The sequence below is a fragment of the Euleptes europaea genome, chromosome 6 (genome assembly GCF_029931775.1).
Source record: "Euleptes europaea isolate rEulEur1 chromosome 6, rEulEur1.hap1, whole genome shotgun sequence".
Classification (NCBI taxonomy): domain Eukaryota; kingdom Metazoa; phylum Chordata; class Lepidosauria; order Squamata; family Sphaerodactylidae; genus Euleptes; species Euleptes europaea.
The window spans coordinates 80277095-80291911 of NC_079317.1; the positions used below are offsets into that span (position 1 = coordinate 80277095).

The window sequence follows — 14817 nt, forward strand, 5'->3', positions numbered from 1 at the left end:
AAAACATCTCGCAGTCAGTTTGTTTGCAATTTCTAAGTAATTTTGTCCACACAAAATGTCGTTTTCTTACACTATGGAGATTTATTTTTTGCTTTCTTCGTACCATCTCCCACTTTTGACAATTTGATGTGGCATTTTGGTTTCTACTGACCTCTGTGTTGAAAGCAATATGAAAACTGTAGTATATAGTTCAGTAGGCACTACAAAAATCTCGCAAGAGAGATCCGTTCCCTTCTGTAATGAACTTGATGACATTTTGCCTTACTCAGTATTAGTCAGTGCTGCTATGGCTTTATTGCCGAAAGGAAGGAATTAAGCATTTATCTGTGCAGCTGTGATCCCGTCACATTTATCTGAGGAAAGAAAAATGTGTATTCAACTAAACAAGAAGGGATTTATTCAAGAAAGGTTGGGAAAGATATTGACCTATCAAACCACCGGCATAACATACGCATTCTGCTTTTTGAGATTATAATTGTAACTCCTATTTTATATTCTAATAGTGAAGTTGGCCAAATCTTTGGATACTTAAATTCAGTGACTGGAGCTGTGACAGGCAAGACAAATCTTTCTACAAACCTGAAAAGGGGGCCAAGTTTGAAGAAAAATGTGAAATCTTAAAAACAAATACAATGCGGGGTTAAAAAACCTCAAAATGATAAAAGAAGTGTTGGTAGCTCTAAGCAGTGGATTCCCTCAGTGGGTGTTACTAGCCAACCACAGCATTCCAGACTTCAGTTTCTGTGAGTAAAAAGCAGGGGACAGGGTTGCCAGCTCTGGGTTGGGAAATACCTGGAGATTTTGGGGGTGGAGACTGAGAAGAGTGGGGCTTGGGGAGGGGAGAAACTTCAATGGGTATAATGCCATAGACTCTACCTTCCAACGTGGCCATTCTCTACAGGTGAACTGATCTCTGTCGCCTGGATATCAGTTGCAATAGTGGGAGATCTCCAGCCACCACCTCTAGGTTGGCAACCTTACAGGGGGAGGGGCAGGGCCCTTTCCAAGCCTATTTTGACCTTTGAGAGAGGACTTATTGGGGCCAGTCCTAGGATTGCCAGCTCCAGGTTGGGAAATGCCTGAAGATTTTGTGGTGAAGTTTGAGGAGGACTAGGTTTTGGGGAGGGAAGAGGCCTCAGCAGAGCATAATGCCACAGAGTCCACCCACCAAAGCAGCCATTTTCTCCAGGGGGACAGATCTCTGTTGTCTGGAATTCAGTTGTAATCCTGGGTTATCTCCAAGATCTACCTGGATCTTGGCAACCCTAGGCCTGGCAGCAACCTCTAGGTGACTTGATACCACCCGACTTCCATGACTCAACCAGGCCTGGCTGCTTGCTACTGTTCAACAACAGCCACCCTATGTAAGCTAGTGTTGCATTGCTTTTAGAGCTTCAGAGCAGAGTTTGCGAGACCCAGGTTCAAATCCCCATCTTGCTGTGGAAGCTCACTGGATGAATTTGAACCATTCACATACTTTCAGCCTAACCTACCTCACAGTGATGTTGTGCAGATAAAAAAGAGGAGAGGAGACTAATGTAAGTTGCTTTGCTCCCCACTCTGAAGAAATACTAGTTTGCCAAAATAGAGGCTGTAGTGGGGAGGAAAGAGAAAACTTTAGACAGAGGAGCAGATAAAGATAGGTTGACTGTTGAGTGGGAAGGAGATAGGGTTGCCAACTCCAGGTTTGGAAATTCCTGGAGATTTGAGGGGTGGAACCTGGGGAATGTGGGATTTGAGTAGAGGAGGGACCTCAGAAGGGTATAATGCCTTAGACTCCACCATCCAAGGCAACCATTCCCTCCAGGGGAACTAGGATTGCCAACCTCCAGTGAGGGCTAGAGATTACCTGGAATTACAACTGATTTTGAGATGACAGAGAACTGTTCCCCTAGAGAAAATGGCTGCTTTGGAAAGTGGAGTCTATGGCATTATACCCTGCTAAGGTTGCTTCCCACCTGAAACCTCAACCTCCCAAGGCTGTACCCCCAAATCTCCAGTAATTTATCAACCTGGAGAGGACAACCCTAAGGGGAACTGATCTCTAGTTGGGAGAGCCATTGGGATTCTGGGAGAGCCACTGCTGCTGAGGAGGGGGCAGGAAGAGAGAAAATGAGTGATTGGGTGGGGGTCCAGAAAAAGAGAGAAAGTGACCGGCATGGAGAAGAGAGAGAAAGAAAAGTGGTGACAGGAGGGAGAAAAAGTGAGAGACTGAGAGAAGTAGGGGAAGAGGGGAGAAAGCAAAGGTGCAGGGAATGGGATAGCTGTTCCCATGAGTTTCTTGTGGGTTCCCACTTGTCTATATACTAATAGCCAACTAAATCTGGTTACAGGAGCTGTGAATAGGCAAAACAGATCTTTCTACAAACCTGAAAAAGGCCCCAGGTTTGTAAGAATATACAAAACCTAAAAAAATTACACTGGGGGATTTAAAAATCCAAAAATGAGAAAAGGAGTGCCTGTAGCCTTAAGCAAGTGATTCCCCCAGTGGCTGGGGCAGAAGACCTTACTGGCAATCCTTGTTGTCCACTAAGTGGTAGTGGAGAAAGTTTTTAAAAGTTACACCAGCATCATGTGCAGCATGACATCACTTCTAGGGGAAACCCAGAAAGGATGTTATGTCATTCTAGGAGTTGCCAGAAACTCTATGGTTTTACCATTGAGTTTCCAGTGATTCCTAAAGTGATTAGATATCATGCCCAGTTTCCCCCCAAAGTGTCATCACTATGCATGTGATATTGGCACCCTCCAGCCCCCCAGTCTTCCACCATGGTCTAGCAACCCTATAGAACCATCAGACCATTGGCTGGTTCTCAGTATAGTGATGTCCTCCATGGCCATGTTGGGAGTTTGGCTTGCCTGTTACCATTGTGAACATTTCTTAATGAGATGAGTTTTGAACAGGTTCAATCCTTGGCATCTCCAGTTAAAGGGACTAGGCAAGTAGTGCCTGAGACCGCTGCCGGTCTGAGTAGACAATACTGACTTTGATGGACCACTGCCGGTCTGAGTAGACAATACTGACTTTGATGGACCAATACTGACTTTGACTTTGATTCAGTAGAAGGCAGCTTCATGTGTTCATCTGAACTTCAAGACCAGCATTTTTGCACTAGACTATGCTGACCCTTAATACTATGTTTTCTTCAGAACTGGAAATTTCCTTCAGAACCGCTATACGGGTGCCACTTGTTTAATAATAAAAATGAGTAAAGAGAAAATGAATAAAATATGTTCAGTCTAAAACAGTTTTTGCGCACACCTCTCCTACACCTGCCAACTTTTCCAGCTGTTCTCCACTTTCTGAGAATAAAGTGGTGGAACCCTTAAGTGCCAGTAGCTTCTTCCCTAAAACTGGAGCCAGCTTCCCATCACAAGGCATGTTTTATTTTCATTAATTTGGTATAGACCCGTTAGTCTTCAGTTACAGTTATTTTCAAATCTGAGTCAAACAGCACCTTTCGTGAGACTAATTTTAATGAGGTACAAGTGTTCGTAGGTGGCGGCCTGCTTCTTCAGCTGCCAGAACTGCTGGCAGCAAGTGGTATGAGCCTGTTAACAGAATGTTTACTCGATAATTCTTAAGGAAAGCAACTTATTTTGCAAATTACATGGGTGAGGCAGAAGTACATGAGGATAAATTATTCACTTAGTCTTTGAAATGGGAAGGACTCATGGTTCCTATTTAATCCCTGTTTTAGGCAGCCTAATATGTTTTCCTGCTATGCCATTTGATGCATTTGCTAGTTTTTTTGTTTTTTGAGCAGAGCCATTTTGAGCTCTCTTCAGGAGTGGATCTTGAAAAGCTGATTTGTTGAAGCGAAAGGGTGTCATCATTAAGGAAGGATTTTGTTATATACGCACAACTTTGTAGGATGAATTTATGGAATGGTTGACATATAAACTATGTGAGCTTATATGTCAGCCATTCCATAAATTCATCCTACAAAGATGTGCGTATATAACAAAATCCTTCCTTAATGATGACACCCTACAGTCACTGAAATAGGACAGGGATACTCTAGTTCAGTATATAAGAACATAAGAAAAGCCCAGCTTTATTAGACCACTGGTCCATCTATTCCAGCATCCTGTCTCACACAGTGGCCAACCAGTTCCACTGGAGGGGCAACAACAGGGCACAGAGGCTGAGGCCTTCTCCTGATGTTGCCTCCTGACACTGAGATTCAGGGGTTGACTGCCTCTGAACATGTAGGTTTCCTTTAGTCACCATGGCTAGCAGCCATAGATAGACCTATCTTCCATGGTTCTAGCTAATCCCCTTTTAAAGCTGTCTATGCCTGTGACCGTCACTGCATCCTCTGGCAGCAAACTGCACACATTAATCACTTTCTGTGTAAAGAAGTGTTTCCTTGAGTCTGTCCTGAATCTAGTACCCATCAGCTCCGCTGGATGCCCTCAAGTTCTCTTTATCAACTCTCTCCACCCTGTGCATAATTTTATAAACCTCTATCGTGTCTTTCTTTAGTCATCTCTTTTCTAAACTGAAAAGTCCCAGACTCTTCAGCCTTTTCTCATATGGAAAGTGTTTTAGCCCCCTAATCATATTGATTGCCCTCTTCTGTACTTTTTCTAGCTCTGTGACATTCTTTTTGAGATACAGTGAGCAGAACTGCACAGTTTTCTAAATGAGGCTATACCATAGATCTATACAGGGGTTTTATAATATCATCTATTTTTTACTTTCAATCTCTTTCCTAACAATCCCTAACATAGAGTTTGCCCTTTTCACCACCTCAGCACACTGGGTTGACACTTTCATTGATCTATCTACTATCACCCCAAGATCTTTTTCCCCTCTCAGTATCATGGTGCAGGCAAGGAGCGAGATCTGGAAGCATAGTCTGGGGAACAGTCCAAAGTCATTCACAGTTCAGGCAAAGTCCAAGATCTCAATACCAGCAAGGGAAGTCCAAGGTGTTAGTTAAAGCCAGTCCAAGAAGTCAGGATACCAGGAATCCAAAGGATAGCAGGGAAACAAGGCCGGTACACAAGGAGGTTGGTGACAAGTTGCTTGCACCAAGCCAACCCTAACTGATGGCTTAAATCCCTTCCCCTGCTGCTGTAGCAGAGCCAGCTGATGCTGATTAGGCTGAGTTCACAAGTGGTGCTTCAGCCCTGCTCTTCCTCATCACTGCTACTGAGGAGGTTCCTCTGTAAAGCCTTCAGTCTAGCACTTTGCCATCTCTGCTGCATTGCCAGATGGACCTGTTTTCTTCTCTGCTCCAGTGGCCTTGGCGAGGCCTCTGGAGACACTGCATGTTGCAAGGTGTCAGGTCCAATTGGAGTCCTTGAGCTGGCAGGCTGCAGGCATGGTGAGTCATCTCCTGACTTTGGCTGATCCTCTATTCCTGCAGGCTGTAGTCCCTGTGGTTGTTCCTATGGGACTTCTGCCTGAGGATGTCCCTCTGTTCTGGCTTCTAATTCCCCTTCGTCAGAGGAGGTCTTTGCAGGCTGACTCATGACACTCATTCTCAGCAAGCTTAGACCTCATTAGCTTATATTTGAAGTTGGGATTTTTGTCCCAATGTGCATCACTTTATACTTATGAGAACATTTGCCACATGGTTGTCCAATTTGTGGAGATTCTCCTGGAACTCCTCAAAGATCCTTGGTTGCTAACCCAGAGTCAATGAGGGGAGGGGCGGCAATGAAGCCAACAACAAACATGCAAATGACCAGGACACATTGTTGGATATAAATGGGAACAACTTGTTATTGGTTACAGCTGACAGTGCCTTGGCAAAGCATGGGTAGGATCTTTGACATTGGCTGACCTGCCTGCCAACCGATATGTAAAGCTCCTACTCCCAGCACACCTGCTGAGGAGTAACTGGATGGCAGTATATGGGTCTCCACATGGGCTTAGGTCACTGTGTGATTTCCCCTGCATGGAGAGAGGTTGCCCTGACAGCCCATGAGCTGGGCATGTCCCCTGCAAGTCATCACTCCAAATCCCTTAATGGGATCTCCAAAGGAGAGGAAAAGGGGCATGCAGGCCAGCTTTCCCCCAACAATTGATCCAGCCCCATGCAGACACCGCCAACAAGTTGTGACAGGAAAGAAGTAATAACAAATGAACCATAAAGTAACAACAATTGAACAGACATAATTGATAAAGGTTGGGTGGGCGGGGCAAAGCCAGCTGACCCCAGGTGGCACAGTGAGGCTCTATAAATTCAAGGCTGGTGGGCCAGAGGTAAAACCTCTTTCCTGCAGTCCACTGACCCTAGTCCTGCCCCTTTGGCCACATCAGAGCCAAGGAGGAAACAACTGGAACAGAAGGGGATCAACCGCCAGGGAGCCCATGCAGCCGCACAAGCTTCTCCAACTGTTTCCCTGGAGCCATGCTGCCGCCCAAGACTGGCAGGAACTGAATTGCCTCTGCCCCACCCCCAGTGCAGACCAGCAAACAGGGCTCTAGATAAGCCTGGAGCCCATACCTTTCACAATCATGAATATTTTTGTGTGATCTGCAAACTTGTCCACTATACTACTTACCTTCAGTTCCAGATCATTTATGAACAAATTAAATAGTACCAGCTTCAGTACTGATCCTTGTAGGATTCCACTGTTTACTTCCCTTCATTGTGAGAACTTTCCATTTATTCCTACTCTTTGCTTCCTATCATTTAACCAATTTTTAATCTAGAAGAGAAGTCGTACTCTTATCCCATGATTACTAAGTTTACTCAGGAGTCTTCAGTGAAGTATATTGTCAAAAGCCTTTTGAAAGTCCAAGTATATAATGTCTACTGGGTTACCATTATTTACATGCTTGTTCACTTCCTCAAAGAACTCCAAAAGGTTGGTGAGGCAGGACTTTGCAGGAGTCATGCTGATATTCCCTAAGCAGGCTTTGTTCCTCTATGTGTCTAATAATTCTATCTTTGATTACTGTTTCTACTAATTTTCCTGGGACAGGTGTTAGGCTGACTGGCCTGTAAATTACTCTGGACCCCTTTTTAAAAATTGGTGTAACATTTGCGACTCTCTAGTCTTCTGGTACAACTGCTGAATTTGCTGATAGGTTATGTATACAGGTTAGTAGATTAACTCTGCCACATTTGTGTTCCCTAAGAACTCTTGGGTATATGCCACCAGGACCTGGAGACTTATTTGTTTTTAATTTCCACAATAGGTCTCGAGTTTCATCTCTCGTCACCTCAATTTGACTCACTTCTTCAGACTCCCTAGCTAAAAATAGTTGCTGTGGCACGGATACATGCCCCACACTTTCCACAGTGAATACAGAAGCAAAACATTCATTGAGTTTCTCTAAAATCTCCCCATCTTCCTTCAGCAATCCCTTTATTCTTGTTGGTAGAGTATGCTAAGTATATAGAGAAGCGGTAGACTTACTGATTAAAGATAAGGTTGCTGTTTATTAAGGAACTACTGTTCAGATAGGAAAGCTGAGAGATAGTCTGTAGCTATCTAACTAGCTAAGGAAGGAAATATGAGAGGAATGACTTCAGAGAAGAAGCAAAAAATTAGACCTGAGAATGTCAGTCTAAGGACAGACAAGAGGTGTGACAAAAGGGACAAAAGGTTCTAACTTTACAACCCTATCTAGCTGACCACTTGCCCACCCCCTGTTGGGTCTTCTCAATTCCTCTGCACTCTAGACATTGTCATTTCCTACAATTCCTTGGTCATCCAAAGGCTGGGCTGCTTTTCTGACTGGTTTTCTTTTCTGGATATATTTAAGCAAATTTTCATTGTTCGTCTTAGAGTCTTTTGTTTCAACCCGTTGGTTCTGGTCTGACCTTCTGGAGAAACAGAAAACAAATCAGCGCAGTCCTCTATATGATAGCCCTTCAAATACTTGAAGATGGTCTTGATGCTGTTAACAACATGCTTCTCAAATTCTCTTTTTGCATGCCTAATTATTGACTTGTATTTCTGTTGGCAGAGGTTGTGGTCCCTTCTGTTTGATTCATTGGGGCAGACCTTCAGTTTTTAAAGAGAAGCTTCTTTACTTTTTATAGCTTTCTTGACTTGTATTGTTAACCATGCAGGCATTCTTTTAGACTTGTCAGTACCTTTCTTAAACTGGGGCATGCATTCTATCTGGGCTTCGATGTGTGTGCTCTCGAATTAGCCTAACCTTGCACTCTGGGCCTCCCAAGCTTGTTTCCCCTTCCTGAGCAAGACCATGTTGCAGGGGAGTTCAGTGCTTTGCGTTACCTCTGATGGGATATCTAAGAGGCTGAAATATCCACCTGTTGATCCTATAGTTCTAATTGCCAGAAGCTGGGCAACATTTGTGAAAGATGGTTTTCTCCTGTTTCTCCAAGATCCTCTTCACCACTGCCAACGAGAACAGGGCATAAGCTGTTTTTACACTGGTTTTAATGGTTTAATGTTTTTTGAATGTTTGTTTTATCAAATTGTTTTTACCATCTTGGGTGCTGAGATGCTTGGGAGAAAAGTGGCCGTATAGATATTTTAAATAAATAAGTGAAGCTCTGTAGTAGATACACTGTAACTCTGAAACCCAGTTTGCTCGTATGGGTTTTATGTAGCTGGTTATCATCACATGATACTACATGAAAAGTCAGAACGTGCAAACATTATTTTGTTGATTAAAGGTCACATAGTACATTTCTGGGATGCTGGTGGTGTGGCCATCCACTGTACAGGAATACACAGGACTGAAAGGACAGAAAGTCAGCCAATTATAATAATAGTCCCTCAAAAGATTTGTGGGAACTTCTTGAAATCCCACTCAGCTGATTATGAATTGTACTGGGCTTTCATATAATGAAGCTTGTGTGTGTGTGTATCTATCTATCTATATATATATATACTGGATTTCTATACATCTCTTTTCAGATAGTTAAGCAGGTAGAAGGAACATGTGGTGGGGGAGCAGGATTCCAGTGGCAAGTTGTTTATGTGCATAGTCATGTGTATGTGCACCTATACATATGTACAGTTGTCTCCATGCAAGCAAGAGCACAGCCTTTTCAGGATTCTCAGTCATTCTTGCACATCATTGTTAGCACCTAAGCTGTCTCTATAGATATTATAATTAACACATGTAGGTTGGGAGCAGAGTTTCACATCACAATCCCACTTCTCCCCTCCCACTTAAGTTCATTCTGTGTTCTGAGAAGAACACCAAAATGGGCTTTTATCACTGCTAAATGTACTATTGGCCTTGCTTTAATTAACAAAAGGTTAGCCCAGTTACCAAGAAAGTAAGCGAACAGTTTGTCAGAAGTTCATCTTGAAATTCTTATTTTTCTGCCTTTCTCTGCCTTTCTCTCCCCAGTAACTCTTTCTGCTGCCACTCCAGCCTACTTTCGTGGATTCACACTGATTGCTTTGAAAGAAGGCAAAGAGGGAGACAAAGAAGAAGACCATGCGGGAACCTTTCAGGTGAGAAATGGATTCTTGAACGGTGGGTCACCGGTAACCTTGGCTAGGTGATAACTTCTTAGAAGGAAATATGCGTTGTATGCAATTGCACCATGTTGGTTTTTCTATAGCTTATGTATGCTGTAAGTCACCTCTGTAGTGCCAGTTCTTTATAAGGTCACATTTCTATGATAAGGGAAAATACATCAATGTGTGCTCTAATTTGGTGGGGAGTTCAGTTAAACCTTGCACCCTGCTCTTTGCCGTTTACCTGAGAACTAAACTTCCCTGAAATCAATTACTTATCCACATATAAGTGTGCATGAGACTGTGGTTGGAGCTACCGCCTCAAGTAGGATATCAAGAGATCAGATTCTACCAAAACTATTAATAACAAATGCATGTGTGTGAAGTGCCATCAAGTCGCAGCTGTCTTATGGCAACGCCAGCAAGGGGCTTTCAAGGCAAGTGAGAAGCAGAGGTGGTTTGCCATTGCCTTCCTCTGCAGAGTCTTCCATGGTGGTCTCCCTCCCAAGTACCGACCCTACTTAGCTTCCGAGATCTAATGAGATTGGGCTATACCATGCTGCCTTCGCTCCCATTAATAACAAATAAAAAGGTAAAGGTCCCCTGTGCAAGCACCGGGTCATTCCTGACCCATGGGGTGATGTCACATCCCAACGTTTACATGGCAGACTTTGTTTACGGGGTGGTTTGCCAGTGCCTTCCCCAGTCATCTTCCCTTTACCCCCAGCAAGCTGGGTACTCATTTGATTGACCTTGGAAGGATGGAAGGCTGAGTCAACCTTGAGCCGGCTACCTGAAACCGACTTCCGTCGGGATCGTACTCAGGTCATGAGCAGAGCTTGGACTGCAGTACTGCAGCTTATATTTTGCAATTTTTCCTAGTAGATTGAGCTTTTTCATGTTGCTTTCATGTTGTCAGGAAACATATGCAGTTTGAATCTATGCATGGTTACTTAGGAATAAGTCTCCCCAAGTTAAATCCAAAGTATGTATGTATAGGATTGCAGCCTTACAGCATGGTCCTTTATATATTTACTTAACATGAAATCACACTGTATTAATTGGGGTTTTCTCTGGATAGGATTGTACTGTTAGGCTTAATCTACATAATGCAGTCATCACACAACATTCATTTGCCATCTCAGAAATCTCCTACAGCAATTCCATGAGGGTTTCTCCCATGATCTTTGGTCATTAGAATGTTTTCATTATGTTCCCAGGGAAGAAATTTCTCAGGTTGGCTGGCCATAGAGATTTTATTCCAAACCACCTGAAAGAACAACAGCTATATAGAAAAAGAAGAAGAGTTGGTTTTTATATGCCGACTTTCTCTACCACTTATGGGAAACTCAAACCGGCTTACAATCACCTTCCCTTCCCCACAACAGACACCCTGTGAGCTAGGTGGGGCTGAGAGAGCTCTAACAGAGCTGTAACTTGCCCAAGGTCACCCAGCTGGCTTTGTGTGTTGGAGCAGGGAAACAAATCCAGTTCACCAGATTAGCCTCTGCCTCTCATGTGGAGGAGTGGGGAATCAAACCCGGTTCTCCAGATCAGAGTCCACCATTCCACTTCGGTCTATAGTTCTTCTTTTAAAGTGCTAACTTCTGCAACTTCTTTTACGAAGCTTGCAATGACTTATGGGATAACTCCTCCAGAGCTCTGGGGAAAGTATATATATTTTTAAATAGAGAGGACTGCAATACAACATGCAATACAATTAATGTTTACAAAAGTCAACAAGAACTCCCCGCCAGATATGGCATCATCAGCCAGGAACATGATGTGTGCACCATCTAGCCTTAAGACTTGCTAAATTTTACTTTAGACTACTGATTCCCATACTGAAAGTGTGACCTGCAGAAAATAGGTACATGATTAAATTGGGAAAGCCTATATTTATTTTCAAGAAAAAGGTCAGGTCTCCAGCTCTTGTGTTTTTCAAAGAATATGTGATAAGTGATTGCCATTGTTTCCTAATGGTTCAGGAACTTAAAAACAAAACAAAACCAAGCACCATATTTGGGGCCAGAAAGGACTTTTCCTCTCTGCTAATTGGAGAGGTTACCGCAAGTCATTACATACAACTCAGTGAATCTGCTGGTGCAGTTAATGGATTATGATTTCCTCAGAGGCCTGACCACTCCCAGGGAAACGTCTTCAGTCCATTGTTCCATTGAATTGCAATTTTCGTATCAGTCACAATCTTTCAAAATTCTACTGTAGGGATTCCAGTTTTACAGCCGATGTCACAATTTGCCGTTTCAATGCCCACAGCAAGCTCCTAGTTTCGTGCTCCCCTGGAACCTGAAGCACACCTTTTAAAAATAATGGTTTTGGGGAAAATGATATTAAAAGTATACAACAGGAGTTATTTCTGGACCTTGCCCCAGTATGTGGAATGATTGACAGTGTCTGGGATAAGGTAACATAAAGGCTAAAGCCTTTACAAATGCTGCTCCTGAGATTACAAATTCTGTTCAGTGCAACTTCTGAAAATACTGCTGAGACAGAGTTCCATCTCAGAACCGTCATGCTGAAAAGTCTTGCACCTCCTCCCTCCCTCATGGTTGCTGTTAATTATGGGAAACACTTGTAATGGCCGCTTCCTTCCTTCCTTAAGAACTCAATTTCCCATAATTAACAGCAATCTTGCAATCGACCGTGTGGCAGGAAGGAAGCAGACAGGCAGCCATTACTGACAACAAGTCTAAAACAACTGACAACCCCATAAAATCGGACCCCCTGACCCAATCTTCACCAAACTTTGGGGTTTTGTGCAAGGACAGTCCCTTCAAGCTACGCTCTGAATTTTGGGGCTCTACCTCAAAAATGACCCCCACCAGGGTCGAATTTTTTTCAGGAAACCTGAAAATAAGCCGAATGTCCATATTTACCGTTATGGGTATTCAGCTTATTTCAGGTTTCGCGGGAAAAAATCGGGCCCAATAAACCTGAACCCAAAATTTATTGAATTTTTTTTTACACAGCCCTAGCTAGCCATTGGTCAAACAGGATGTAGTGATGGCTACCAACTTGGAAGGCTTTAAGAGGGGAGTGGACAAGTTCATGGAGGAGAGGGCTACTCATGGCTGCTAGTAAAAATGGATACTAGTCATGATGCATACCTGTTCTCTCCAGGATCAGAGGAGCATGCTTATTATATTAGGTACTTTGGAACACAGGCAGGACAATGCTGCTGCAGTTGTCTTGTTTGTGGATTTCCTAGAGGCACCTGGTTGGCCACTGTATGAACAGAGTGCTGGACTTGATGGACCTTGGCCTGATCCAGCATGGCCTTTCTTATGTTCTTATGTTATAAACTTGAAAACAAGCATGTTCCAAGAAGATTTGGCTCATGGGTTTCTCTTGCCCAGAGAGGGAAGGGTAAATCCTGTGTGTTGATCTAAGGTGCTCCTCCATCAACAATCATAGGAAACAATGGGGGGGAAAGCAACCCCGACAGTCTCAGGCCCCAGGAGGAGTGCAGCAAATCTTGAGGGATTTGGGCACTTTTAACAACTGGAAAAAAACCAAGAGAGAAATGTGGAATTGTAATAGTGAAATAAAGTCAGTGAATATATGTCTAGCAGACAACAAAAGAATATTCTGCTGTTAAGGCATAGTAGAAGTTTAAGTTAGTTATCACACAGATGTTAGCAAGTAGAAATTAGTGTGCCTCATTTCTTGTAACTTAATTATAATTTCTCCTTTACAATAAAAATAGGTTATTTTCTCCTTTCTACAGTTGGGCGCATTCCTGCCATTAATGTCCTATTGCAGCTAATATCCAATTAACTTTTCAGCACTGACAAGAAAAGGAGGGTGTTTTTTTTTAACAAGGATCTGGACTCCAGGCCTAGCTATGTTCTCAAGATCTAGTCAAAAACTCCCTTTACTTTGCAGAATAGACAAGAATTTTGAACTTGGGAATTGGCAGAAAATGAAACTTTCTACATATCTCCAAACGCCTCATGGATCTCAGTGGAGGGATAATTATTAAGCTATTTAATTAGTTTTATTATACTGCTTAGAAGCTGAAATCAGCATTTTTATTGGCAGATGACTATTTCAAAGGTTTTAAATAACTAAATTCATATTTTTAGCATAAAGTGGCATTCATTGACCTTCCACCCACAAACACTCTATTAAATGCTCTTTGTAGAGGTAACACCTGGCTGTAATTTTTGCATTCATTAAAGACTGACATCCTAACTTCAGTCCCAGGAAATCTTGCCTTATAGTTGCCCCTGGATCCGTAGTTGGAAGAAAAGTAAGAATTCCCTTGGTCCATTCCCTTTCCCCCTCTCCATCAGCTTTCCTATTCAGAACTGGTAGAACTTGGTCACTGTAGAACAAAGTAGCCTGGCTAAAATATGGGTGGGATTCTGTGCAGTCAGTTCAAACTCATGGATTGTGAATAAAAACAAATCTTTAACAACTATCCATAAATTCTAGAAAGAAACCCATAACTGGAAACAATCAATAGCGAGTTGCAGGTGGAATCCTGAGAAAAGAATCAAAGGACACATGGCTAGCTAATCACTTATAAGCTCCTCAACATTTCTATCCAGCCAATCAATCTTGATGTGTTACGATCGTAGATCAGCTGAGAATGACACACAAAGTCATTAGCACATCCACATACAATGAAATTTCAGAGCCATATAATAGGCTCATTTCAAAATGGCAGGAATAATTAATAAAATGACTTTACCAGTTGCTTCCTTGATGAGCATACAGAGGCGCAAAATTTGGCCACCTTAAAGGTGGTTTCATTAGAAGGAAAGAAATATAAGATTGATCCACTCAACCTGGACAATTTGATAAGATGAGTTATGTACAGGGATTAAATGTCCCTATACAAAGAACAATACAATAACACGTGATCAAATGTTCCAACCCTGTCCAATTGGCAGGGGTAAACACATTGAGAGTAAGGGATACGTGTCTATCCTCCAAAAAAGCTGATGGTAATGCATGAAAGCAGGTTCAGGTGAAGGCTCTTTGGTATTTAGGGAATTCTACAACATAATATGCACAACAAAGTTTTTACCATGATTCCCTCCTACCAGATAAGACTGTACCCATGCTTTGGCTACTTGAAGGGCTGCAGCCCAGATTTGCTGTTTAATTATGTCTTTGGCTTCGATGAATCCAAGATAGCATAGGGCTGGGGGAGTAAACCCATAGGAGTGTTGCTCCTCCTCAACAGCTCTCACACAGTAAGAAATTTCTATCCAAGGAATGGGTCCAAGATCTGGCATCTCTGGCACAGTCTAATAGGATCAGTCTGTGATCAGAGCCTTGATCCAGAACTCCATTCTTTTTTAAAAAAAAATTTTATTTTTGCTTTTTATAATTAAACAAAAAAAGAAATAATAAAAAAATACAAAACAAAAA

General features: G+C 42.6%; 1 protein-coding gene across 1 annotated transcript in view; it reads left to right on the plus strand.

Moving 5' to 3' along the window:
* Window positions 1-14817, plus strand: part of SPON1 (spondin 1) — a 362076-nt gene that overhangs the window by 13667 nt on the left and 333592 nt on the right. Inside the window, exon 2 of the mRNA XM_056851935.1 lies at window positions 9302-9408. Within this exon, the coding sequence (XP_056707913.1) occupies window positions 9302-9408 (107 nt within the window). The remainder of the gene's footprint in view (window positions 1-9301; window positions 9409-14817) is intronic.